The sequence below is a fragment of the Brassica napus genome, chromosome A7, assembly GCF_020379485.1.
Source record: "Brassica napus cultivar Da-Ae chromosome A7, Da-Ae, whole genome shotgun sequence".
In the NCBI taxonomy this organism is placed as follows: domain Eukaryota; kingdom Viridiplantae; phylum Streptophyta; class Magnoliopsida; order Brassicales; family Brassicaceae; genus Brassica; species Brassica napus.
Genome location: NC_063440.1, coordinates 26,840,140 through 26,867,448, shown reverse-complemented (window position 1 = coordinate 26,867,448; position 27,309 = coordinate 26,840,140). Strand labels below are relative to the sequence as shown.

At 33.6% G+C, this 27,309-nt stretch overlaps 3 protein-coding genes across 6 annotated transcripts; all 3 read right to left on the bottom strand.

Moving 5' to 3' along the window:
* Window positions 1–896: 896 nt before the first annotated feature.
* On the bottom strand, window positions 897–7,222 carry LOC111198569 (glutathione S-transferase T3-like). Of its 3 annotated transcripts, none has more exons than XM_022687221.2 (4): window positions 5,365–7,222; window positions 4,463–5,019; window positions 4,325–4,381; window positions 897–3,049 (listed from the first exon to the last, which is right to left on the bottom strand). In XM_022687221.2, the coding sequence occupies exon 4, from the start codon at window positions 2,351–2,353 to the stop codon at window positions 1,073–1,075; it is 1,281 nt and encodes a 426-aa protein (XP_022542942.2). In that variant the 5' UTR covers window positions 2,354–3,049; window positions 4,325–4,381; window positions 4,463–5,019; window positions 5,365–7,222; the 3' UTR covers window positions 897–1,072. The 3 variants fall into 3 exon arrangements, with proteins under 3 accessions (XP_022542942.2, XP_048592270.1, XP_048592269.1); XM_048736313.1 differs by having other exon boundaries at window positions 5,365–7,140; XM_048736312.1 differs by lacking the exon at window positions 897–3,049 and having other exon boundaries at window positions 3,064–4,381; window positions 5,365–7,208.
* An 8,867-nt stretch (window positions 7,223–16,089) lies between these two features.
* LOC106421515 (protein RGF1 INDUCIBLE TRANSCRIPTION FACTOR 1) lies at window positions 16,090–17,678 on the bottom strand. Of its 2 annotated transcripts, none has more exons than XM_013862350.3 (4): window positions 17,508–17,678; window positions 17,212–17,406; window positions 16,912–17,127; window positions 16,090–16,637 (listed from the first exon to the last, which is right to left on the bottom strand). In XM_013862350.3, exons 1-4 carry the CDS (start codon window positions 17,508–17,510, stop codon window positions 16,326–16,328), a joined length of 726 nt encoding a protein of 241 aa, XP_013717804.2. In that variant the 5' UTR covers window positions 17,511–17,678; the 3' UTR covers window positions 16,090–16,325. The 2 variants fall into 2 exon arrangements, with proteins under 2 accessions (XP_013717804.2, XP_022544969.2); XM_022689248.2 differs by having other exon boundaries at window positions 17,534–17,657.
* Window positions 17,679–20,118: 2,440 nt separating this feature from the next.
* LOC106421643 (squamosa promoter-binding-like protein 16) lies at window positions 20,119–24,493 on the bottom strand. The gene is made up of 11 exons (XM_013862468.3): window positions 24,238–24,493; window positions 23,558–24,106; window positions 23,291–23,478; window positions 22,451–23,214; window positions 22,296–22,370; window positions 22,119–22,226; window positions 21,899–22,010; window positions 21,674–21,809; window positions 21,460–21,598; window positions 20,882–21,379; window positions 20,119–20,806 (listed from the first exon to the last, which is right to left on the bottom strand). Exons 2-11 carry the CDS (start codon window positions 24,094–24,096, stop codon window positions 20,399–20,401), a joined length of 2,967 nt encoding a protein of 988 aa, XP_013717922.1. The 5' UTR covers window positions 24,097–24,106; window positions 24,238–24,493; the 3' UTR covers window positions 20,119–20,398.
* Window positions 24,494–27,309: the final 2,816 nt, after the last annotated feature.

The following is a 27,309-nucleotide window of genomic DNA, read 5'->3' as shown; positions in this document are numbered from 1 at the left end:
AATATAATCTTGCATGATTGTAGCGATTCTGCGTGACACGTGCTACCTGAAATTCAGTGATTAACATCAACTTTTGTTGTTTTTAATAATATTATTCTTGTCAACTGTTTGAATAATCAATATTGTAATACTTAATTTTTGCGACATTAATCAATATTTTATATATTCTGCACGCGATAGGTAACATAGCTTAATTGAGGAATCTTGGAAAAAATTAATTTAGCTGTGTAAAAATTAATTATGTTGCAGAAAATTTTAAAATCTGCTGAACAAAAATTGTGGAATAGTTTTCTGAACAATTAGATAAACTTTACGAAAAAACAAAGTATAAATTATTTAATCATTTAAAAAATATATATATTATTTAATCTATTGAAAATTAATAGCATGAATAACTAAATAGTACTATAATAAAAATAAGTTAATAATATATTTGTGACAAAAAAAGTTAATAATATATTATCATGTACATTAAAAATGAAGTTATAGATTAATATTATTTATTCCATATTATTTAGAATTATCTAATATTTAGTTAATATTTTAAAATATTATTTTTTAAATAAATAAACAATATGAAAATTTGATTCCACAAATAATCTATTAAAATCTAATTTTCACCTAATTATGTTTTTTTGTATTTTTTTTTAGCAAAAACGTAAAATCTATGTTTTTACGTTTTATGTCATATATTCCACAAATTTTTTTGATTGAAATTTTTTGCGTTTTTGCCTTTTAGACGCATGTTACCAATCAGGCTAATGAGTCCGTAACAAACATAAAGAGTTTACTATAATCATTGTAGTAACGTTTTTCATCTTTTGGCTTTTTCTTAACAGATAAAGACAATAAGAGCATCTCCAATGGTGTTACTACCATTGGAGTCCTTAAGTATATTTTATTATTATTTTTTTTTTTTAAGAGTTAAGGATTCTAATGAAATTTGTATATCCAATGGTGTTACTACCATTGGAGTCCTTAAGAATAAAAAATTTATAAATTTTTAAGAAGTTTAAAAAAGATATAAAAATTTATTTATTACATGATTAAACATATAAAATTACAATAACTATTAATTTTCATCCCCAAATTTGTTCCAAATATTTTCAATTAAATCATTCTTCAATTGGTGATGTGTTTCCGTCTCGCGAACCTGAAACCGAATGGCACGCATTTCATTGATGCTTGGAGGGATGTCTGTACCACGAGACTTATGCACTCGTGAACTGCTGGCTACATCTCCTTCTTCAAATTCAGATGTATCGTACTGAGTGTTGTATCCATCTCGTTCATTTTCGACTATCATATTGTGCAATATGATACATGCTCTCATAGTCTTCCCTATCTGTTCCTGGTCCCATGAAAGTGCCGGGTTTTTCACAATCGCAAATCGAGCTTGTAAAACTCCAAAAGCCCGCTCCACATCTTTTCGGGTTGATTCTTGAACTTTAGCAAATAACTCTGCTTTAGGACCTTGAGGGAGTGAGATAGATTGGATAAATGTTGACCAGTTTGGATAAATACCGTCTGTGAGGTAGTACGCCAAATTATACATGTGTCCGTTGACCATGTACTCTACCCTCGGAGCCCGACCTTGAATAATGTCATCAAAAACAGGAGACCGATCGAGGACATTAATATCGTTTAAGGTACCTGGAAGACCGAAGAAAGCGTGCCATATCCAAAGATCTTGTGAAGCTACCGCCTCTAACACAATTGACGGTTTTGTTGATCCCCGGGTATACTGTCCTTTCCAAGCCGTTGGGCAATTTTTCCACCTCCAATGCATACAGTCGATGCTTCCTACCATCCCAGGAAACCCGCGTATCTCTCCAATATGGAGTAGTCGCTGAAGATCCTCTTCTGTCGGTCTTCGTAGATACTCAGGACCAAATAACCGAATTATTCCTTCATTAAAATGCTTTAAACACGAAATTGCCGTGCTTTCACCAACTCTGAGATATTCATCAACCGCGTCAGCTGCAGAACCATAAGCTAGGAGACGAATAGCAGCCGTACATTTTTGTAGTGGAGAAAGACCAAACCTCCCCGTTGCATCTCTTCTTTGTTGAAAGAATGGAACGTGTTCTGAGAGGCGATGGACAATACGCAAGAATAATTCTTTGTTCATACGGAAACGGCGTCTGAATAAATATGGCGGGAATGTCGCATCTTCGCTGAAGTAATCATTCCATAATTGGTTGTGTCCTATTTCGCGGTCTCGTTCTATATAAGCGCGTGTCCTCGGCTTAGAGGGTTGGCCTTCCACAATGTTGATGTAGGTTTCGTCTATGATATCGTCGATAATTTCGTCCAATCTTTCTTCAACTTCATCGGACGACGATGATGACATTTTATTTGTAGTAGCTCCTGCAGAAAAAATTTCCGGTTGGATTTAAAAAAATGGATAACGATTTTAAAATTATAAATATAATGGAAACTAAGCTTATTTTTTTAATTATAATTCTAACTATTTAAAAAAAAAATTTCCACGAGTTAGCAAGATTATATATAATAAACTGTGCATGATATTTTAAATTTAAGCTACTTTCTTAATCAAAATTCCGGTTGGTGTGAAAGTTTAGTTTGAATTTAAGCTACTTTCTTATTCAAGAGTTGGCAAGATTATATATAATAAACATGAACCTGCGACCTTGAACCTGTCGGTTTTTCAGTTTTACAAGATGTCGGTTTGTGTTCGCTTTGCCTTCTCCTTCCTTGTACCTGTCGGTTTTTCAGTTTAAGGAGATGATTTGTGTTTGATTTGAAGTATGCAAAGTTAATAGAGAAGAGTCTGTTTGATTGAAAGAGAAGCAAGTTGTTTAGAGATCAAATCCGACATTACAAGTACCATACATTAACTAGGGAGAGAATACAGTTGCATAGGAGAAAGAAAACTAAGGAAACAAAGGAGATACATAGCTAAAACGACTAAACAGCTTCACTTATAGAAGTGAAACTTCACACCCGTGACTTCCTTCAGACCCGTGAATGGGAAAACAGCAAAACAGACCCGTGACTTCCTTTCACACCCGTGACCTTGTACTACCTGCAACAACCAAAAAAAAAATTCCAAGAGTTAGCAAGAGTTACCAAGAGTTAACAAAGTGTACTAACTACTCAACACAACATGAAAACCTTAACTAGTCCGTGACTTCCTTTAACTAAACATCACAGCATTTCAGACAGTAGTTTCATTTTTAAAGATGTTTCCATCTCAGATAGTGGACCAGTTTTGGCAATTAAACGCTCAAGCACTTTGCGTTTAGATATCTTCTCTTTCATTTCCATAATGCCTTGAATCTTCTCCAACTCATCATCTCTTCCACTTTTCTTCCGCTTGATAGAAGCTTTAGCAGCCTTGACACCTATAGGTCTAGCCTCTCCTGCTGCCACCGCGTCTTCTCCATCAACCTCTACCGGTTGTTTACGCTTGTCCTTAGAGAGAAAGGCGGAGCACCATTTCTTCTCATGCCTCAGCTCCCTCCACGCATGTTCGAGTGCGAACTTGCTGGAGTAGTTATTGAAGAAGATATCGAGGGCAGCTTTCATCACGTCATCATCATTTTGCCCGCTTCTCTGCTCCCTCAAGGCCGCTTCATAGCTCCCAACAAACTTGCAAACCTGATCGTTAATCCGAGCCCACCTTTGCTTGCACTGACCAAGCTCTCTCGGTATTGTCCCGACCAGCTGAGGGCTTGAGTTGTAGTACTCTACAATCCTCCTCCAGAAATGAGTCGCCTTCTGCTCATTACCGACCACAGAGTCTTTACTCGTGTTAAGCCAAGCGCTTATGAGGATTATATCCTCTTTGACACACCATTTCCTCCTCTCCTTGCTTGAAGACTGCTCAGAAACAGGGGGTGTATCCATGGGTATGGACTGCTCTGTACTAAACCAAACTGGTTCGGGTGAATCAAGGCTAAAAGGCGCCTGGTTATTGAGAAGGTTAACAAAACCAGGGGTGGCATCCATGGTTATTTTAAGCTCTGTGTCACTCTACTAGCATCACAGAGCTTTAAGTATGCGATATCTACCTAAGATACATTTAAAAGCAATCAAGTCAGCCAGAGTTAGGAAGGTAAAAAGCAGTACGGGTACATTTAAACCCATCAACTCAGAGGAGTTAGGAAGGTAAAAGCATTTATCAGCTTCGGACTTTAATTCTAAATACATTTATCAGAGGAGTTAGGAAGGTAAAAGCATTTATCAGCTAGTTTACCGCTTAGTTTATTATATTACCATTATTATCCAGATTCAATGAAAAATACTATACACTTTGATTACTCAATGAAAAGAGAGCTGGAAGTTGTTTGTAGATTACCTTCTAAAGGTCAGACAGTCGCATTTTCATCCTCTGAAGCTCTTCCTGAAGCTCTTCCTGAACAGACATAAGATAAAAGAGTCATGTTTTTCAAGAAAATATGGAAAAAAAATTATAAGCAGAAGGAATGAAACTAACCATGCTCTCTGTTAACACGTTCTCCTTCTCTGCAACCCACTTGAACATGATCACCATACATAGTAGAAATACTACACTAAGCAACACACATACAAGCAATGGATAGCCATTTGCAATCCCTGTTTTCTTCTTAACTAACTGCTCCACAGTCTGCTCGACCTTAACCAGCTTCTCGTCACTCTCATTAGCTTGATCCTTTACCTCCCTAAGTTGTCTCTGATAATCACGCAACTCCTCCATGACCGCCACATCCCACCATTTCCACACATGGCAGTCTCCATCATCCGCATTCCCGCAAGTGAAGTACCTTCTCCCTGGATCTTTGCTTGTGTAAGAAGTTTCAACAACTGCCTCACCACCACAGTAGCAGGTCTTGGGGATTCCGTCATCACACTCAGGTTGAGGAACGTACTCAACGGCCTCAGCTATGTTGTCCCTACTGTCAGCTTCGTCAGCGTAGAGATCAGCTTCCGCTTGAAGAAGCGAAGTTATATCTATATCATACTCCTCTGATGATGAAGGCTGGCTGTAGCTATATCGTCCCATGTTTCCTTAACCTGAAATCATAGCAACAGAGGCGTTAAAACAATTCATATAATCAAACAACTTTTGGACTACATTTCTATAAGCTCAATAGAGTCAGAACACATAGGATAAGAGGATTAGAAATCTGTATAAAAGACTAATCTTTTTGAAACAGTTACTACAATCGCAAAAATCCCCCAATTGATTGAAAAATTAGATTCAAAATAGATTCAGAAACAAATCGTTATCAAACGCTAACTGATCTCCAAAAATTATATAAATCCATTGAAATCCCAAATCCGAACCCTAATTTGAGAAGAAACCAAAATGAAACCTAGCGTAAATCCCTAAATCAACAAGAGGATCCTTCGATTTACCTTCGCTACCGTCGAGAACCCTTCGAGTATCCTCTTTAGTGACGACAACCCTTCGATTTCTCTTCTCAGCGGTCGAGAGAAAGATCGTCTTAATCGCCGTCTCTGATTTTTTTTTTTCGTGTTGCGTCCAAATGAAATGAAGTCGCGAAACCCTACACGAGTTCGACCCAATTGCTCCTGCCACGTCATTTAGGACCAACACATTTTAATCCTTAGCTTAGGACTTATCCTTAGCTTTTCTCCCATAAATATTAGTATTATAATCCTAATAGTTAAGGATTAACTACTAAGGATTGTGTTAAAACCACCGTTGCGGATGGTCTAACTAGCTGTGTGACTGACTAAGAGACAAAGCAAAATAAACATCGATATCTAATATGGCAACAGAAAAGGGCCCCAATAGTTTTAACCCTATACCTTATATGCCCATTATTAAATTGGGCTTTTGATCAATTAGACAGTCTTTCTTAGCATCATAAACAATCCTTGCAATTTGCAAGTAATTTGCTTCCCGTAAAGTTATAACCGTAACCGCAAAGAATATTTTAGGGGAAACGTAAGAGTATATGCTTTCTTATTGATCTTTAACTTATGTAACCAATGAATTCACTAAAATCCTACCGTAATGTAACCAAATGTGTAGAGTAGTAATAAGTATTCGTTATAAATCAAACAAGATCTAAACGTTTTCACATCATTTTGATCGTATATAGAAGAAACAAATTAATCCTTACGTTTGCGTATATCAGTATATTAGAAACAAAAACTATTTATTAAATTTTGTTATCATCTTTTTATAAGTAATTGATTGATTTTCGGATTGAGACTGTTCTTTTTTGGATATAGATAGGAAACCAGTTTTTTTTCTTTCAATAATTCAAACAATTTTTACATCAGATTAAAATTCTTCAGATGATACAACAACAATAATAACATAAAATACTAAGTTACAAATCTTAGTCAAATTATATTATTGTTAGTTGATCTATTACAAAGTAGTTTTCTGGTTTTGAAATTATGTGTCCCAATTAGACTAGTCCCAATCAAAAAGGTGATAGCCTTCGTCCCCGCGATTATAATACATCAGAGGTTTATCGCCATATCCACCATCACCGTAGACCTGCCAAACACATTCACTACATTTGTCTCTCCCACGTTTGAATACAGTAAACCAATGATCTCCACCTCCACGCCATGTAACATGGCAACGAAATTTTGTAGTGCCTTTCCAGTTTACCCTAAAATGGAAAATATAATCCTGAAAATAAGGGATATGCTTTAACCCCAAATCACTTTCCGTAGAGCTGCAATGTATATTCATAACTTCTTTGTTAATTGCAGAATTTCTTATCACAATAGTTTTCTTTTGAAGAGGTAACAAACTTCTTGCGATGGGTTTCTTCATTGTAGCATCTGTAGAGGCTGATAATGATATTGACAGATAAAAAACAATAGCATAAAACATGAGTTTTGTGCATGGATGATAGTTGGCGAAAGCCATGATTCTGAATATTTAAGAATGAGATTTGATGAAAACAACATATAGATATTTATAGTTTTTAAAATTAGCAATAAGAGATATATGCAAATATTTATAGTAAACTATTTTAGCTATTCATAGTATTTTCTAAAAGATTATTACCTTTCTTTTTATAAGCGATCAGAATATCACCGCCAAAACAAGCACTTTCTTCTTTTATAGACAAAATCTTGACTAATCTAATCAATTTTAGTTCAGTTAAATATTGTTCAACTCTTTAAAGAGCAAGATAAATATAAATAGTTAGTCATTTTCTTTTCCATTTTAACGCACAATCCAACTTGCACAATGCACATTATGTTCAGTCCGCATCAAATCCATACATTCATCTGAGATTCTGAATCGCTTACAAATATTTGATTAATTAGCAGATAATATATACAGTGACTTAGTGGACTTGCAAGAGATTTTTCTCTAAAAAAAAATTCTGATGTCTAAATTAAACTTAGATGTATTTGAAAAGTATATAAATTTTAAATGAAGATATTTGTTTTAGTAAATCAAAATTTTGATGTACAAGAAACTTTTGTATGAACAAAAAATTAAGCTAGCCATGGTTTTATTACACTATCTAAATACATACTATAGCTAGGGTTCATCAATTCAAACATCATGTATTGCATTTTTTTTTAATGAATGTTAAATTTATTCAGATAAAAAAAGGCTTTTGTACAAACTAAAGCAACTAAGATGTAGTTTGTGTAATTTTTAAAACCAAAAAAGAGCCAAAAGACTATTCTCTAGCTTCAAACCAAACTGCTAAAGCTTGGGAGATAGTTCCTCCTCCTCGTCCTTGCAATGAGATGATCCTGTTCCGTATCTGCTTATCAATGGACTTGATAAGTATAAGAGTAGCCTATATATGAGCTATTTTACTAGTTGTCTCTAAGTTTTGAGTTTAAACCTCATGATGTTGAGTTTGTTAAAAATGCGTAGAAGTTTAACGAATTGCCACACACACATAAAGTGACATTATACATATGTTACAAAGTTTTCCCTGAAACAATTACCATACATTACTCTCTTTTTTTTTTTCAAAAATTTCCTTGACACTTTTCATACATAACTTTTAGAAAATAAACAATTACCATACATTTTAATGGAAAAAAGAATGATATATAGTCAAAAGTTAATTACGATGTAAAATAAATAAATATATGTATTCACTATAAAATACATGAGTGTCAACTTTTTAATTATCAACTAGGTTTTGACCCGCACGCCCGTGCGGGTGTATTTTTTTAAAGAAAATATGATGCTATTTGATTTTTATGTCACTATTTAGGATTGGGCAAAAAAGCTCGAATTCGAAAAATTGAACCGATCCCAATCCGAATAAGTAGTACTAAATCCGAACCGAAATTGATTAAATATCCGAATTATTCAAAATTTTGGTATTTGAAGAACTGAAATCTAATCCGATCCGAACCGAAGTATTTTGGATATTCAAAATATATTTATATACTTATATATATTAATTATTTTTAGATTTTATATATATAAAAACATCCAGAATATATATGATACTTTTAAGTTTGCTTAAATGCTTGAAAATATATACAAATAATCAAACTAAATATCTTAAATAGTTAAAATATACTCAAAACTCTAAAAATACTTAAATAATTATTAATTCTCTACCAAATATTTAAACCAAACCTATTTAAATTGATTATCCAAATCCGAACCAAATCCTCAAAGATCTGAAATGAACACGAAATCCCAAAAAGACCCGAAAACGAACCCGAACGCCCACCCCTAATCACGATTATATATATATATATATATATATATATATATATATATATATCCTATATGTGTCATCATACGTTACAAAATATGCGTTATCATATAATTAATCATATTTTATACGTACCATCAAATAAGTTTTCTTATAATTAATAATATTTTATACGTACAATCATATAAATAATCACATAAATTATATTTTTAAATTTAATGTGAAATATAAAACCATAATTTAAGTTGGTGTTTGAAGTTGGGCTTTGTATTGTATTTTTCTTATATATACTGAAAACATTATTATAATAGTTATTGAAAAATATGTTAGTAAAAATCAAATTTTGAATATATATTTATTTTTGAATGAATTTTTGATATAAATCAATTTTAAATTATTATTTTGATTTGAATATGTATATTATCAAGTAACATAGACTCATTACTTTTTAATATAATATATTTTTAGTAACATAAGCCCATTATTTTTTTTCTAACTTACTACTATCTATTTTTCCAAACACTACTATTTTTTAACTACAATTCATGTTGCCAAACAATCTCAATGTGTACTTCAACTTTAATAATATAGATACAAACTTGGTTTTCTGTTTTACAATCCTTTATTGGACGATATTGCAATAGTTTTTTTTCTGAAAAGGTAACAAGGCAACTCTTGATTTCTGAGATGGTGCCTGGAGGATTTCGAATAGTAGACACCCGCTGCAATGTCTGCTTCGGAATTGTCTCCCTTTTCAACCTCTAAATGTTAACTCTGATGAACATGATTATTATGAGTGGAAGCTTACGCCAACTGACTCTGTCACAGGCTTCTCTTCCGTAAAAACATGGCTAAACCTTAACCCTCCTCCTCCACCAGTTCCTTGGTTTTCGGTGGTTTGGTTCAAAGAAAAAGCTCCCAAGTACCCCTTATCACTTGGCTCCTACTGCGAGAGAGATTAGCAACAAGAGACAGACTGAGACATTGGGGAATTACTTGATATTTTTATATAGAATCTGTTTACTAGGAACTAGATAAGAAATAAGTATTTTTTTTCTCTTTCAACAACTCATATTTTACATCGTATTTAAATTTAGAAGATAGGAAAACATTTATAGTAAATTGTTGCCATTTATTTATAAAATTCTTCCAAAAGAATATACTCCCTATATTTATTTTTGTATGATATTTTAGCATAAACACATAAACTAAGAAAAAGTTTATTTTTATTAAAAGTACTTGATTACAACAAAAAAGTAAATAAAATAATTAATCATTTTGCTATTTTGAACAAATAAGACAAAACCACACATTAACTCTTATTATTTTAACTAGAGCCGGTGTCCGCGCTTCGCGCGGATTACATGTGTAATTAAAGTAATGTTTTATTAAAATTTGGAGTTTTAGTTTCTGAAAGTGTGAGTTAAGTTTTGTTTTTTTATGTGAAGACGTAGAAACAAAATAGTTTGACAGTAGAAATAAGTAATTGTCCAAAGGGAATAGAATCTGGTAGATAACGAAAAAGAATTAAAATAAGATAAGACGTAGACGATGTCTGCGAGGTATATTGTGAATAGTCTTGTAGAGCGGCCACTTTTTTTCGCCATGATTAGGGTATAGAGCTAACGATCTGAGGTAAGAGAGATAAGGGTATGATATGAGATAAGAGAGATAAGAGTATAAATAGGGATCTAGATATAAAGCGGAAGGGGATGTGGAAGGTCCGTAGGGATCTTGAATGGAGGCTTTAAGGGAGAACATTGAAGTTCCAGCCCTTTCATCGGAGGTGTTTTGCGGAAAGATTTGGGGGAGACGAAGATAATCGCCATGCGGGAAGAAAAATGGGGGAGACGACAATTAGGGTTACTGAGAGGATGAGAAAGCTTTAGCTTTAGTTTTACCAATACGACGATTAGGGTTAATGGGCTGGGCTGCGAGAAAGTTATTTATCTGGCCCACCGGCAAGTGTTGTGCACATCTAAACTATTATTTGCGAAGTAAATTTTTAGAATCGAGGTCTCACGTTAAAAGTTTGAGTGGTTAATAACGTTTATACCCTTAATGAATAAAATGTGTAAATAAATTAAAAAATAAAAACAAAATTTTAATTAATTTGATTAGATTATTGATTAATAATAATAATAGTAAGAATTATCCAAAATCTGAAAATAAAATTTAAGAAAGTGATAATTTATGTATATATTGTATTGTTATCTGAAAAAACTCTTTTAGTAAAAAAGTAAAAACATAAATTATATAAATAAATATTAATAAAATAAAATTATTAATTATATAATTAAAAATAGAATATTGAATTATCCAAAATCTAAAAATATAATTAAAAAAAGATAATTTATATATATATTGTATTGTTATCTGAAAAAGTATTTTAGTAAAACGTTAAAAACATAAATTATATAATTAAATATTAATCAAATAAAATAAATTTTTGGAATCGAGCTCTCACGTTCAAAGTTAGAGTGGTTAATATTGTTTATACCCTTAATGAATAAAATATATAAATAAATTAAAAATAATATAAACAAAATTTTAATTGATTTGATTAGATAATTGATTAATATTAATAACAGTAAGAATTATCCAAAATCTGAAAATATAATTTAAAAGGGAGATAATTTATGTATATATTGTATTGTTATCTGAAAAAGTCTTTTAGTAAGAAGTTAAAAACATAAATTATACAACTAAATAATAATTAAATAAAATTATTAATTATATAATTAAAAATATAATATTGAATTAACTGAAATCTAAAAATATAATTAAAAAAGAAGATAATTTCTATATATATACTGTATTGTTATCTGAAAAAGTATTTTAGTAAAGCGTTCAAAACATAAATTATATAACTAAATATTAATCAAATAAAATTTTTTAATTATATAATTAAAAATATAATATTGAGTTATTTTAAAATTTATTTTAGTAATGAATATGGTATACAAAGAATGTTTTCAAAATTTTATGAAAATATTTAAGCCCGCGTCGCTGGCAAAACATCTAGCTACAAATCGAATAAATATTTAGTAATTAAATTCTTCATTACAGAACACAAGCGTGTAATCCAACACCTTGAATCTAACCATGCTATATTGCTTCAATCGTACAATATTGTTCTATAATTTTTAAGTACAATACTTTATCATCAAAATAACAGTTTATAAATTGTGTAATCGTACTCTTTCCTTTCTTGGGACATGGGTGGTGCCAACAACGTGTCGTCGCCCCCTCTACAACTTGTCAGATTTTAGCTTCTTCTTTTTTTTACTTTTGATTCAATAGTTAAAAACTGCCTAGGGACAGCCTACGGGTAAGAGTACGATACACCTGATGTTTATGGGCCCCACATAAGCTGCTGTGTACAAAGCCCGAACGTTTTATTGTAAACGAAGCCTGAACATTTTAATTTTAATTGGAAGCCCAATACTAGTGACATGGCAATATGATTGGTGGGGATTATTTTGTCTATGTGGCATCTCTCTTTAGCCTTTAAATTAGCTGCTATTATATAGTAGGATTAATTACTTTATTAGTTTTAGACAAAAAAGTTTCAAAATATCATATAATTAAATTGAAACAAATATATCATTTAAAACATCATAAAAAAAAGAAACAGAGGGAGAATCTATTTTTAATATGATAAGAATATCACTTTGACAAAAATACTCTACTTCTTTACATTAAGAAAAATATCATAGGATATCACTAGCACATATTTTATTTCAAAAATAGAACACAAGAAAAAAAAATCAAATAATTTATTTCAAAGTCTTACAAATATTTATGTTATATTTAGATTTGAATATAGTGAGTAACGTTTATAGCACTTTAGTATTTGGCATTTATGAGGTATGATTATAATCAAGAAATACCTCATAAATACCAAATTACATTGTATTTAAATTTACAAGATGATACAACAACAATAATAACATAAAATACTAAGTTACAAATCTTAGTCAAATTATATTATTTAGTTGATCTATTATAGAGTAGTTTTCTGGTTTTGAAATTATGTGTCCCAATTAGGTTAGTCCCAATCAAAAAGGTGATAGCCTTCGTCCCCGCGATTATAATACATCAGAGGTTTATCACCATATCCACCTTCACCGTAGACCTGCCAAACACATTCACTACATTTGTCTCTCCCACGTTCGAATACAGTAAACCAATGATCTCCACCTCCACGCCATGTAACATGGCAACGGAATTTTGTGGTGCCTTTCCAATTTACCCTAAAATGGAAAGTATAATCCTGAAAATAAGGGATATGCTTTAACCCCAAATCACTTTCTGTAGAGCTGCAATGTATATTCATAACTTCTTTGTTAATTGCAGAATTTCTTATCACAATAGTTTTCTTTTGAAGAGGTAACAAACTTCTTGCGATGGGTTTTTTCATTGTAGCATCTGTAGAGGCTGATAACGATATTGACAGATAAAAAACAAGAGCATAAAACATGAGTTTTGTGCATGGATGATAGTTGGCGAAAGCCATGATTCTGAAGATTTAAGAATGAGATTTGATGAAAACAACATGTAGATATTTATAGTTTTTAAAATTAGCAAAAAGAGATATATGCAAATATTTATAGTAAACTATTTTAGCTATTCATAGTATTTTCTAAAAGAATATTACGTTTCTTTTTATAAGCGATCAGAATATCTCTTCTCCAAAAACAAGCACCTTCTGTCTTTTATAGACAAAATTTTGACTACTCTAATCAATTTTAGTTTGTCAAATATTGTTCAACTCTTTAAAGAGCAAGATAAATATAAATGGTTAGTAATTTTCTTTTCCATTTTAACGCACAATCCAACTTGCACAATGCACGTTATGTTCCGTCCGCATCAAATCTATGCATTCATCTGAATCGTTAACAAATCTTTGATTAATTAGTAAATATACAGTGACTTAGTGGACTTGCAAGAGATTTTTCTCTAAAAAAAATTCTGATGTCTAAATTAAACTCAGATGTATTTGAAAAGAATAAAAATTTTAAATGAAGAGATTTATTAGTGAATCAAAATTTTGTTGTACAAGAAACTTTTGTATGAACAAAGAATTAAGCTAGCCATGGTTTTATTACACTATCTAAATACATACTATAGCTAGGGTCCATCAGTTCAAACATCATGTATTGCATTCATATAAGGGTAGCCTATATATGAGCTATTTTACGAGTTGTCTCTTTGTTTTGAGTTTAAACCTCATGATGTTGAATTTGTTAAAAATGAGTAGAAGTTTAAGAATTGCCACACACACATAAAGTGACATTATACGTATGCTACAAAGTTTTCCCTGAAACAATTACCATACATTACTGTTAAAAAATAAACATTGACTATACATTTTAATGGAAAAAAGAATGATGTATAGTCTAAAGTTAATTACGATGTAAAATAAATAAATATATGTATTCACTATACAATACATGAGTGTCAACTTTTTAATTATCAATACAAACTTGGTTTTCTGTTTTACAATCCCTTATTGGACGATATTGCAATAGTTTTTTTCTGAAGAGGTAACAAGGCAACTCTTGATTTCTGAGATGGTGCCTGGAGGATTTCGAATAGTAGACACCCGCTGCTATGTCTGCTTCGGAATTGTCTCCCTTTCCAACCTCCAAATGTTAACTCTGATGAACATGATTATTATGAGTGGAAGCTTACGCCAACTGACTCTGTCACAGGCTTCTCTTCCGCAAAACATAGTTTTTGGTGGTTTGGTTCAAAGAAAAAGTTCCCAAGTACTCCTTCATCACTTGGCTCCTACTGTGAGAGAGATTAGCAACAAGAGACAGACTGAGAGATTGGGGAATAGCGGTTCCGTCTGCGTGTTTGCTATGCGGGGTGAGAGTGACTGATGAGAGTATGCAGGATGTGTTTTTCAATTGTTGTTATTCATCTGAATTATGGAGAGCAGCATTCGAGAATAGTGGATTCAATCCCCCTTCAAATTTCTCAGACTTTGTGGGTTGGATTATACCGGCATCTTTCACCAGATTATTTAACCAGTCATCCAAGCCTTCTCAAATGTTACTAAAAGAAATTCATCTTCAACTTCGAGCAAGACTTTTGGTTTTGGACATGGAACCTCTAGGCAACCAACGATCCAGCCTTACTATACCCGTAAGGAACTCATCGGGAGAGAGCACCACCTATTTGTCTCATTGGTTTTCGCAGTTTCAAGACTGATGCATCAAACTTCACATGCGTTAAATGGGCGGATGCAGATTTTTTTTTTGTTGGGGAATTTCTCAATGAATTATAAATATATTTGCTAAATACAATGGGGTATATTAAACTTATTCAATGTTTACATGAAAATTTTGAAATTTTATTGGGGGCAGATGCCCCCCTCTCACCCAACGTGGCTCCGCCTTGCGTTTCTTTTATTACCGTAGTAAAAGGATTTAGCCTTCTTTATTTCATTTTTTTTATGTCCAGCACCAATGGTAAAGGATGCTCCTTTTGGTAAGTGAAATAGAAGAAATAATATTTAAAGAAAACTCTTGATTAGTTCTTCGTACTTAGCAGAAAGCTAAAAGGGCTACACTACTTATTCTTAGGTTTATCCACTAGATTGAACTTCTGGATTCATAACTAATAAAATTATGTTATTTTATATTTGATATTTTTTTTATAAAAAAAATAAAATATTATTAATTTATATTATATTTAAAAAATAATAATAATAATTACAAAAAAAATATTTTTTAATCCGCAAAATACTAACTTTAAATCTTAATCTTTAAATTCTAAATCCTAAACTCTAAACTTTTTAATAAACCCTAAACCCTTAGATAAATCATGGTACAACAACAAGAATAACATAAAATACTAAGTTACAAATCTTAGTCAAATTATATTATTGTTAGTTGATCTATTACAAAGTAGCATTTCTGGTTTTGAAATTATGTGTCCCAATCATAAAAGCGATAGCCATTTCCTCCGTTGCAATCTAAAAGCATAAGAGGTTTATCAAGTGCACCATAACCGTAGATCTGCCAGACAACTTTACTGCATTGGCCTCTCCCGCGATTGAATACAGTAAACCAATGATCTCCACCTCCACGCCATGTAACATGGCAACATAATTTTGTAGTGCCTTTCCAATTTACTTTAAACTTGAAACTATACCTCTGAAAAATAAGGGATATGTTTTAAGTTTTAACCCTAAATCATCTTCTGAAGAGCTACAATGTAGATTAATAACTTCTTTGTTTAATGCAAAATTGATTATCTCAACAGTTTTCTTTTGAAGAGGTAACAACCTCTTGCGACTTTCATTTATTATATATTTAGTTGTCTTAGAAGTGTAAACAAGAGAACCACTTCGTTTTCCTCTGGAAATCTCTTTTTCTGTAATGCACAAAAGGTATATTTACTATTTTATTGTGACAATAACACACATGTCTTCACAAACAGGTCTTTACAGATAAAACTATATAAAAACATATTTCAATCCCTTGAGCACTACAAACATATCCCCTATATTATATAAACAAAGGGAACAGCGCTGTATATGATTTTGCTTATATTATCTAATTCTATAAAGAAAAACAATACTAACAACCATTTACAATACTATGACCGCATCTTGTAATATGTATGGGAACATTTTCTATATGGTTAGTTACGTTTTGGTTAAGTTCAGAACGGAGCACGGTGTGGTACGCCCTTCCGTCTGCTTGAGTTCCGGTGATTATATATAGGTGGTGTCCCCGGAGAAAGATTAAAACCGCTTTCATCACCGGAGCTTGAAGACCATTGATCTCCTGAAAAGTAATCTGATTTAGCGGTGGAGATGGAGAGACCATTCATTAGACGGTTGAAAGCACATGTCTTGCGTATCTTAGTTGGTGTGGTCGCCTCATCAGAGTCCTCCCCAGCTTGATACTCCCTCCCATGCTTCCCTTTCAAAGAGAAGGTTAGACTTTGATTTCCTCTTTTCATCCCTCCAAGCTGAATCACCCAAAACAAGATCAACATGGTCAGTGACATATCAAATTATTCGTATGCTCTATTTTAGAAAAATATTAACCGACATTTAAAAAATATATATATAGTTTAAAAAATTAGTAGTTTCAACTTTTCTTTTGAAATGGCGAATTTTAAATTTAAGATTACAATAAAAATTTAAAATTTAGACAATAATTATACGTTTATTTAAATCAAAAACAAAAAAAGAGGAAGATATCTTCCTTGAAGTGGAATGAGAAAAGAGATTTGTATTTACTTTGCAACCAAGAGAGCAAAAACGGAAAGAATCAAGGAGACTTCTGCAACATATCTCGCATGTATTGGTAACGCCTTTGCCGATTCTTGGCTGAGGACGTTCGTTCAAGAACACGATCCTTGCGCTGTTGATTATATATGTCTGAACACAAGAGATGTCTATGTACTTCTGAATCTCATTCACCCTCACAACGTTGTGGTACGATGATCTTCGTATCTAAGGATAAACATTCGATTTTATTATTATGTTTTTTTTGTGAATTTAAGAGAAAAACAAATTGAGATATGGTGAAGAACAAACCTGAAGGACACGATGGTTTTTGTGATTGGTCAAACAGTAAGAACAAAAGGAACTAGAAGTGCAGTCAAGACAGAACATGTTGCATTCGCTTTTGTTGGAATCAGCGTGGATCGAACATGGGACGAAGTAGTTTGCTCTTAGCAATGGGATTAGCCATGGTGGTGGACTTTCTTCTTCTGCTCTCATCATTGGTCCCTGGAGAGTTTTAAGACCAATTCAAACGGTAGCAAATATAAAGAATCTGCATAGAATATTTTAAAGAGGAAAATAGATAATAAGAAGAAGAGATAAGTCACCATGAGTTTCTTTCTAGCGTGCTTACTGGTTTCAAAGTTCTTGTGGTTTTGATTGAAAAGACTAAGAAGAGAAGAGATGATTTTAAGTTAGTGGCTGCTACAGCTGAAAACGATAGAAATTAAGGGTTACTTGTGTTTTGAGTTTGAAGTCGGTCACGAGGATTTGAGGTTTATAATAACTCACATGAAAATCATTTAATATCCTCTTTTAATTTTTGTAGTTATCTTTAAGTGATTAATACTTTTCTTGGCTGTATTATCTATTTGACAAATCAGTGTATCTAATTGCTTCTTTTGTTCCATTAGAGGCACACGTATAAGTTAAGGTGCACATGTGTGTGTCTGCAGAGACCCTAGAAGTAAAGGAGCTTAAGAAAAGTAGTATTATTAGAGTTGAACAATTGAATCATTGCTTGCAAATAATTTTGTTCGGCACAAATTTTATTTTGTCGTTTGCGCTTTAAAAAGATCAAGCCGACTATATTCTTCGGTCCTACATCACTTCCCAATGTTGGATATTTTTCCTATCGAAATTTATCATAGTTTACATTACTCATAATGTTAAGTTTATGTTGAGTTTTTGATAAGTGCACTCTGTTTATATAAATGTGTTTTCAAACCACTTTTATATGTGGAAGCACCGTAGCCTATTGGTTAAGATTTAAAGGTTTCTACACCCAGATCTGAGGTTTAAATCCCAGACTATGCAATTTATTGCAGATTATAGGAAATCCAGGTTTCAAGTCCCGGAGAAAGCGGTTTATTAAACAATTATGCCAGATTACAGAGGAAAAGCTTACAAGAGATCTTCAACATTGTGCAAGTAAATCTGGTCAGGCGTGGATCTTCATAGGACGGCTCAGGTGATCATAATAAATCAGCGTTAAAAAAAAAACAATTTTTATATTTGATTCTAAATGTTATTATAGAAGAGTTTATTTCCTAATCCACTTTTATTTTTAAATATATTTTTATTTGAAAAAAGAGAGAACATTCTTCTACATTTTTATAAAAATATAAAATTTATATTTAAGAATAGTTACATTACAAATATTAGTTTCTATTGTAGAGATGATCTTACATGTAGATAACAACCTATTATAACTTGAAAGTTCAACTGAATTGACTGACTTTGGATGAATTAGTAAATAAATAGTAGCATAACAGACAGTAAAATAAATAATTAGTCAAATAAGAATTCTGTCTAAAAAATTACGTGGCTAAAGGTGAAGAGGCAGTAAGATCAACGGGCACGGAGGAGACAGAACCGAACTGGAGATTGGTGTAGATTCTGGTCTGAGCCGTTGGATTTTGAAAAAGCTCTTCTCGGACAAATCTTTCTAGGTGACGTTGCACACACTTTTGTCTTTTACTGGTTTACCCACATGACAAATCTTAGACCGTAGGATTCAGAGCCACCACTTATAATCTAATCGTAGGGTCAGCGAGCGTTTTCTACGTGATCCAAAACATTGATAATGTAAAATAAAAGCTACAGAAATGAGTTTTTATCATCTAGTGAGTGGTTTTTTGTGAAGTACAATCTATTCTAAACTGTTGGATTCTACTTTGTCCAGAATCTAGTAATAGCTGTACGGCTCATGATTTTCTTATATAGTCTGAAACTATTAGGAACTTATCACATTGGTGTAGACATTATAATAATTTTACATTCTTATGTTATAGTAAAATTTCATGCATATACTTCCAAGCTAGTGGAGTAGTTCAACTTTATACCTTTTTCAATTTCTACTTCTGACCCGAAGTTTAAATACATGATAGCTTCGTTTAAGCTGGTAGAACATACGGATAGATAAGATAACATCTATGTCTCGATGGAAAACAGTATGCCAATCAATTGAGATTGCGTGAGTTAACGAAACTCTAAGATGAACATAATTATCTAAGTCCCTACACTTGAAAATAGTGCAATTTATATGCTAATTTTCTTCTTCTGGATATATAATGAATGTCTGCTATCTTCTACTTATCTAATAGACTAGCGAGATTGAAAGTAACAAGCCTTCAAAAAGTATTCTCAAGTAAATTATCTAAAATGTTTCTTCTTTTTCTCTCTAATTTTAAAATGTTTCATAGGTTTTAATTTTCTTTTGTTGTCCAATATAGAAATAATGGGGAAGCAATTAGAAAAACAAGTACACATTTTAATATAATACACAGATGACTATGAGTAACACATTTTAATATAATATACAGATGACTATAAGTAAGACATCCACAAATGTAATGTACTATAGTACTCGTGACAGATACTAAATCAATAAACTATATAACATGGAATATGGTTAAGAGATGATGATAATAATAACAAGAGAAGTGTGATCCACGTAATCAAGTTAGTAGCTATCAATTGAAAACTAAACATAACCACTAATTGTTCAAAATGTTGGGAGAAAAGTTGACGAATCCTCTTCTTTTTCTCTTCGATCTTATCTCTTTCCAACTCCACATAAAGAAAACTAGTTTTTGTTTTTTTTTGTTTATATTCAAAAAGTGAAGGACACTTGTGGGAAGAAGGTGAACAAAAGGTGCAGAACACTGTTGACCGACCTGAACTATAGTCAATACCACGTGGTCGAAGTAAATAAAGGAAGGTGATAACACTATTTATACATATAGCATTCATTAGAAGAAAGGATGTTACATTACAATCTTATTAGCCACACCTTCTGTGTTGTTAAGAGAAACAAAAGAACAGAACTAGAAGTGTAACTAAACAGATTCAAGAATACAAACATAATTAGCCAAAATATATATTTAAAAAAAAAACACACACAGGTATTGAGAAGCTATGTCTACTCTTTGACCCCATCTTCTCTGTACTCTCTTTGCAATAATCAACACTTAATTATACAAAGCCTCTTTTTTTTTTAGACTGAGCCATAATCAAGACCTCCCCAGCTGAAGTGTGACCCTTGTCTGACGATAGGGAAAGCATGCATAAACACGCAAACGCAGACACAGACCGTAGCAACAGCAACCATTGAGTGAATGATCCGAGTTGGAAACAAGCGCCGTGTGCCTGAGACTTTCTTCTGATACTTTAGAGCTACACTAGCACAAGTGTTGCAAGATCTCTTGAGCTCTGTGCTTAGCCTCTTGCTCACACCGATCTGGTCGATCCCGTTCTCGATGTTTAAAGATATCTGACCGTTTCTCTTGTCTGCAAGCTTGCGAGACACCAAGGTGTTGTAACCGTGGTTGTTCCTCATTGCAGCGTAGCTAAACGGAGTCTGTCCACTTGCATCTATTAAGGTGTTCCAAGAGGACAATCCAATCTGAAGAAAAAAAACAGTAACAAAAGTGAGAGACTCTCACCAAGAGAGTATTCTAAGAGTAGAAACTATTATTACCTCTTGTGGATCATTAGTGAGGACATCAATCATATCCTCCGAGCCAGAAGTAGAAGCAGCCAGATGCAGAGGCGTGATACCACCAGGTCCCTTGACGCTAGGCAAGAAGATAAACCTTTTAGCACTGTAATGAATCAGCGTTTCAGCCATCTTTGTGTTCTTCCTTTTGACAGCGCGGCTCAGGAGCTGAATCTCAGCCAACATATCTAAAGACTCTTTGCTCATCAAACCGTCTCTCTCCACCATCATATCCAGGATGGTTCTCACGAGAGAAGAGTAGTCTCTTTCGACAGAGCACACGAGCAGAAACTTGAAGCGAGGGAGGGAGAAGTCGGATTCGGATCTACATTTCTTCTGAAACAGCCAACCTAGCTCGTTCAAGAAACAAAGAACTTCTTCTCTTGAACTTGGACAATCTTCAAGGCGATTCAGCTCTTTGCAAATGGTGGCGTTGGCGATTATCAAAGGGAAACTATCGCTCCTGAATCCATTCTCCACCTGTGTGTTGGACACAATAGCTTAGTGTTAAAACTAACATCTTCAAAAATTATGTTAGTTCGGTTATTTCGAAGTTTTACCTCAACAAAACAACGCCCCATAGAGCCAGGGCCCTTGACTTTGAACCTATTTACATTTAACTCGTCAAATTTGGTGCTTCTATGCGCTGTTCCAGTTACTTCCATTGAGGTATAGTTACCCATATGAGCGCAACGAAAGCTGCATCATAATAACCTTAAAGGTTAGAACAAAAAAGAAACATAAACATGAGAAGAAATGGCTAAATCCTTGTACCTGATTCCATCATTAGTCAAGCTTCTTCCTCTTACTACCAAAGTAGTTTCTTCACCGGCAACAACAGCAACAGGTGACACCGTGATCAGCTCTGGTGAACTCAATGTTCTCCAAGATTTGCTCAGACGAATTTTACCTGTAACATTGCATAGAGATGACTAAATTATTATCTTGCAGACTATAAACACCAACGGAGAGAGAAGTAGCAGCTCATGAGCGACTCACCATGTTTGTATGACGCGAGCTGTCTGCCTGTGTTGACTAAAAACCTTGTGTTGCTCCAAAACTCTGAATCTTGAACCAAAGAACTAACCCGCTGCACCAAGTTTTCTTCAAGCTAAAGGAAGAAGACATAAAACTCATCAGCTCCAGCTCCTTAGGATGCTTACTTGTTTAAGAGCAAATTCGAATACTGTTGACAAACGATTCAAGCAAATAAACTCACTTGTTCCCAAGCAGAAGCTGACATTGCCACATAGACAGATAGAATAACACAGCCAGGCCTGATGTAACTCTCCATTTCTGATGGAATGCTAGAAAGCCAGCTAGAGATCTGTAATTTAAGAGTTGACTGTTAAGATCTTATGACTTAATAAGGGAGAGGAGTCAATAATTCTATTACCTCGGTTCTCAATGTCCCAGGGAGCTGACTAGGATCTTTCCCAAGCAGTTTGAAAACTATCTTCCCAGTGCGGTCCTGTTTAAAACACACATGAAAGTAGACATTAGACCTGCTCTGGTAAGACGTTTACAATGTACATGTGGTAAACTGCATACCTGAGAATCAGAGTTTAAGCTGGGAGGTGAATAATCCGAACCAGACGAAGCATAACTAGGATTTGCAGCAGCAGCAGCAGCTCCTCTATTAGATCCACCAAAAAGCTCTAAAGGTAAACAACTATTCCTCGGACTAGGACTAGAGTTTTTGCAATTGTTAGATCTCATGGTTTCAGGAGACGTCTGCATTGGGAACAGCTCCTGCATGACCGGAGACGATGATGGAGATCTATCTTCCACCGGGTTGCTGCTCGCAGAGGAATAGTACTTCCCTGAAGATGCAACCGTTGGTTGTTGCCTCTCATCCTCTGGTGAAGAGGTGAATAGCTGTAGAGACAAGCTAGAAGATCTAGTCTCCTGAGAAGGAGACGGGTTGTTGCTGCTGCTTGTTCTCTCCCCTCCCACAAAGGGAGGAAACTCCAAAGTCCTCTTTTCAGGTGAAGTTAGCTTAGTCTTATCATTGCTCTCCTTGTTATCAAACCCTCCTTTAGATAAGAAAGCGATGGCCTCAGGTGCAGACGAGCCTAGAGTTGAAGAGAGGACAGCAAGCAAGTCCATTGTAGAAGGAGAAGAGTCCCCCCCATTCACATCATTTCTTGGGTTCATAGGTTGATCAAGATTTTTCCTAGCTAAAACTCCGATACTGTTCAACTTAGAGACAAGATCCATAGGGAGGGGCAACGCATTGATCTTGTTGAGTATCTGAAGAAGCTGCTCTCTTTGTGGCACTGCAGGAGATCCATTGGGTTGAGAGCCGTTCCTACCTGCAAACACACAAACCAGAGAATGAGGTTTTGTTCCCAGTGTTACCGAATCACCATAGAGGAGAAAGATGTTAACCTTGTGCACAAGCTAAAGCTGTTAACAAAGCCATAACATCCATATTAGCTTTGTTTTTATCAGAAGCTGCTACAGCCCCACCAGATGTAACCTCCTCCGGCTGAGTTTTCCTTCTCCTCCTGTTATGTCCAGCTAATCTCCGCCTACAGCTTCTCTTCCCCTCATCAAACTCGGAAAGAAGATGAAACCTAGAAGCCAAAAGATCTAAATTAAGACTTATAAATCATATTTTAAGAAAATAAAACAAAGGTTATAGATTCTTTCAACCTGCTACACTGTTGGCAAAACCTCTGCATCTGATTCCCAACAAGAGCTTTAGTAGCTTTACTGTGAACCTCACAGACCTTATGTCTTCTGTGATAGTCCTTTGCAACTGATAGATCTTCGTTACAGTTATCGACCTGGCACTTGGGGTAGTTCCTCCCCGGAGATCCAGACTTAACCTTCTTGTTAGGTCTCGTGGTCTCTTCCATAACACCGCTGCTCAGATTCAAATCAAGACCTCTTCTTTCTTCTCCCTCGTAACTCAAACCACCGTTGTTGTTGTTGTTGTTATCATCTTCACTGTTACTCCTGGCATTGAGATCAAACTGCGTGCTGCAGTTCCCAACTTCTGCCTCAACAGGTTTAGCTTCGAATCTCTGACTGTCCCATTCCCACATCTTAGGGTTCCAATCATTCTGTGGCTGAGACGGGACAAGCCAGTAGGGCTGACGATTCGACATCTGGTAATAAAGATCTCGTTTTCTCCCTATGGGGTGGTGAATTGAGACCGGACCAGCCACTTGAGGACCCACCTCATCCATCTCTAACGACCTGAATCACTCAAAAAAGCTCAGTGATTTGAATTGAAACAGACAAGCACAAAGTCTTTCTCTTTTGGGAAAGTTTAATTGTCTGAAACTAAACTAGAAGAGACTTTTGTAATAGAACGAATCGACGTGTACCTTCAGAGAACAAAAACCCTTTTCTCGGATCCAACGAAATCGAACAATTAAGAGGCTTCCCTTCAGAGACTCCAAAAAAAATCGAATCTTGGCTTCCAAAAATTTTCCGACTTGTGGAAATGATTAAGGAACGAGAGGGAATCGAAAGTTTAGTTCTTTTTTTTCTGGGGAAGCTTCGTCTCTGATCTCTTTCTCTCTCTCTTCGTTGTGTTTCTTCTCTGTGTTTCGTCGTCTTCGACTTTCTTAGCTTTTACTACAAAACCTTTTCTTATGTTTGTTCGGTGATGGCACAAACTGTAAATTCGGGAAAACTGAAGGGTGTTTCTGTAATAATCTCTTCTTTTTGTTAATAATCCAAAGATTCGTATTATTATTGTTTGTTTGCATTTTATTTTATTTTGTATTCACCATTGAATTGAATTCCTTATTTTCCTATCAACCATTGACGACATACATTAATTTTTTATTCAACAATAATGATATATCATGTGGTGAATTAAGAAAAAAAATGTAGAAACGTAACGTACAGAAAAACCAAAAAAAATTAAAAAAAATCAAACGAGAAAAGAGGTTTTGTTATAAATTAAAAAGCCTCTAATATTGATAAAGAATACAAATGTACTGTATTGACTTTCCCTATCGTTAACTACTTTTAACCAAAGTTGAAAGCGACAATAATCGTATTTAATTTATTTTTAGAAGAGACTTTCCCTCAGTTTACTTCATATGTTCCGTTGAATTTTTAAATTTTTGGTGCTTAAGAGCAAAAGGGTTCAGCAATATAATTTCATAACAGTTTGATTTGACCACAGAGATATGAAACTGATAGAAACAATTTTATAGAAACAAATAATATAGTAAATAAACAGAGAATGTGTGGCTATTGATGTTGACAAATTATATGTAATCGAAATGTTAATGGAATACAAACCAAAGTGACAGTTAGATACATATACTACTTACTGACTATCTATATCAGTCAAAACCGCAAATTGCGTTAATATCATGAACTTATTATACCTTTAAACATAAATTCCTTGTTTTTTTTAAGATAGGTTTTCATATCCTTAAACCTCAATACCTGATTCACTATGTATTTCTTTTCTTCATTACGTATTTTGTCATTCAAATGAGATTTTTTTACTTATAAATCCTAGTGAATAGATCACGAGTGATTTGTTAAAAAAAAAATCATGAATGATAAAACGGAATATATAACACACAACATTTAGTTTGAAAGAAAACAAAAGCAAAAAAAAACCTCTTAAGTTCATAATAAAAACATTAATCTCATAAACCATAAAGCGCGTCCGGGTTTGGAGGAAGTCGTCGTCATAACAGGAAGGTAACGCCTAAACAGTAAAAAGCAGTCCACCCAATATCTTGTTGATATGCAAAAGACACTATAGCCCCTTCTGTAAAGTGTAAACTAAACGAGAGAGAGAGAGGAGCCACATCTCACACCTCCAAGAAACGAATATTCGATCATTTTTAATACTATACTCTTTAGCCATACATACACGATGTTGTAGAAACTTAACTGCGTGTGTGTACTTTTGATGGGAAGTATCCACAATATTGTTTGTATGTAAAGTAATGAGTTATACAAAAAAAAAATTGAGAGTGAAAAATGGGTTTCAATGAGGAACAGCTGTAATTAGTACGAAAGTAGACGGCATTAGATTGGCGCAGGATACTGACAACTATTCATAGCGACTTCATGCTTTGTACTTACTCTTTTTCATTTCTTGTACTACATCTCTTTCATATTTTTTTAATTTCCCTTTTCAATTTTTTTTGTTTATACTACACTTAAAAGGTTTTTAAAATATTATTTGTACTAAAAGCATTATCGCAAATTATTCCATCATTCGGAAAAACTACAATTACTTTCTAAGCACGGCTCACGTGCATTTGTTCAGGAGAGTTTGTATCAAGTTGAAGCATAAAACGCATTTTACATTAACTGGACATGAGACATAAGTGTAAATTCAACGTTATTATCATTCACAAATCGTTTTTCTTGTATTATTTTCCTATTTCGTTATAATGGAATTGAATTATACTATTCACCGCAAGTTGCGATATTCGATTGAAAATTTTGGAAACGTTGATTGGAGAACATGCACGTTAATAATAGGTTCTTGATAATAATGATGATAAATTAATAATTACAAGAATCATAAACACAATATGGAAATCTTAATCAATTTTTTTGATGATCGATGGAATATTTTCGGTTTTGTATTGCCAAAAGAAGCTCTTTTCGTGACTAGTTTTTTTCTAAAAAAAACCGGTTTTAGTGTCTGCTTACATTACATAACGTGGAGAAGTTTTGTTCTGTTCCTTACGTAATAATATTATAATTACACAACCTTTTTGTTTGCAATTTGCAAAACACCTAATTACCTCTTAATTATAATTTGAAACCCCTAATAATTCTGATGTGATATAGTTTAAGTGTTAGCTAACGAGCGTTTTTAGTTTGTCGGCCGACACAATTGATTTGGATCATATACTTGAGGACAAAATATTTTTAGCGTATTTAGCTAGCAATTGTATACATAGGACCTGTACAAAATTCTGTAGAAAAATATTCAATTAGCAACTGAATTATAATTGATTGCTACGGAGAACCAGCTATATTCATCAACTAGTTACTTACTCTATAAAAATAGGATTGTGAATCGCTAAACAATCTGGATGGACGATGCTTTCCCAATAATCTTCGTTAAACGAATAAGAAAGTGAAATTCATAATATCTTTTCGATCTCCTCCGTATTTTTGCATATGTTATGGAATATTTTCATGTTAAGCGAAGTTTGAGTGCATAATCACATAACAAATATAATATAATCTGGTCATCACTTGCTGATGAACCCATCGGGTCACGTGAGAAGTCAGGTGTCTGTCAAAATATCTCCAATAAAATATCTGAAATAAACTATTACATCAGGTAGGAATAGGATATATTTCAAAACTCACCGACGGGCGACAAGAACACAGCTAATTGCAAGTATTTTGATCTGTAGTGCCTTACAAAATAAAATCGTAAAAGCATATAAGACTGA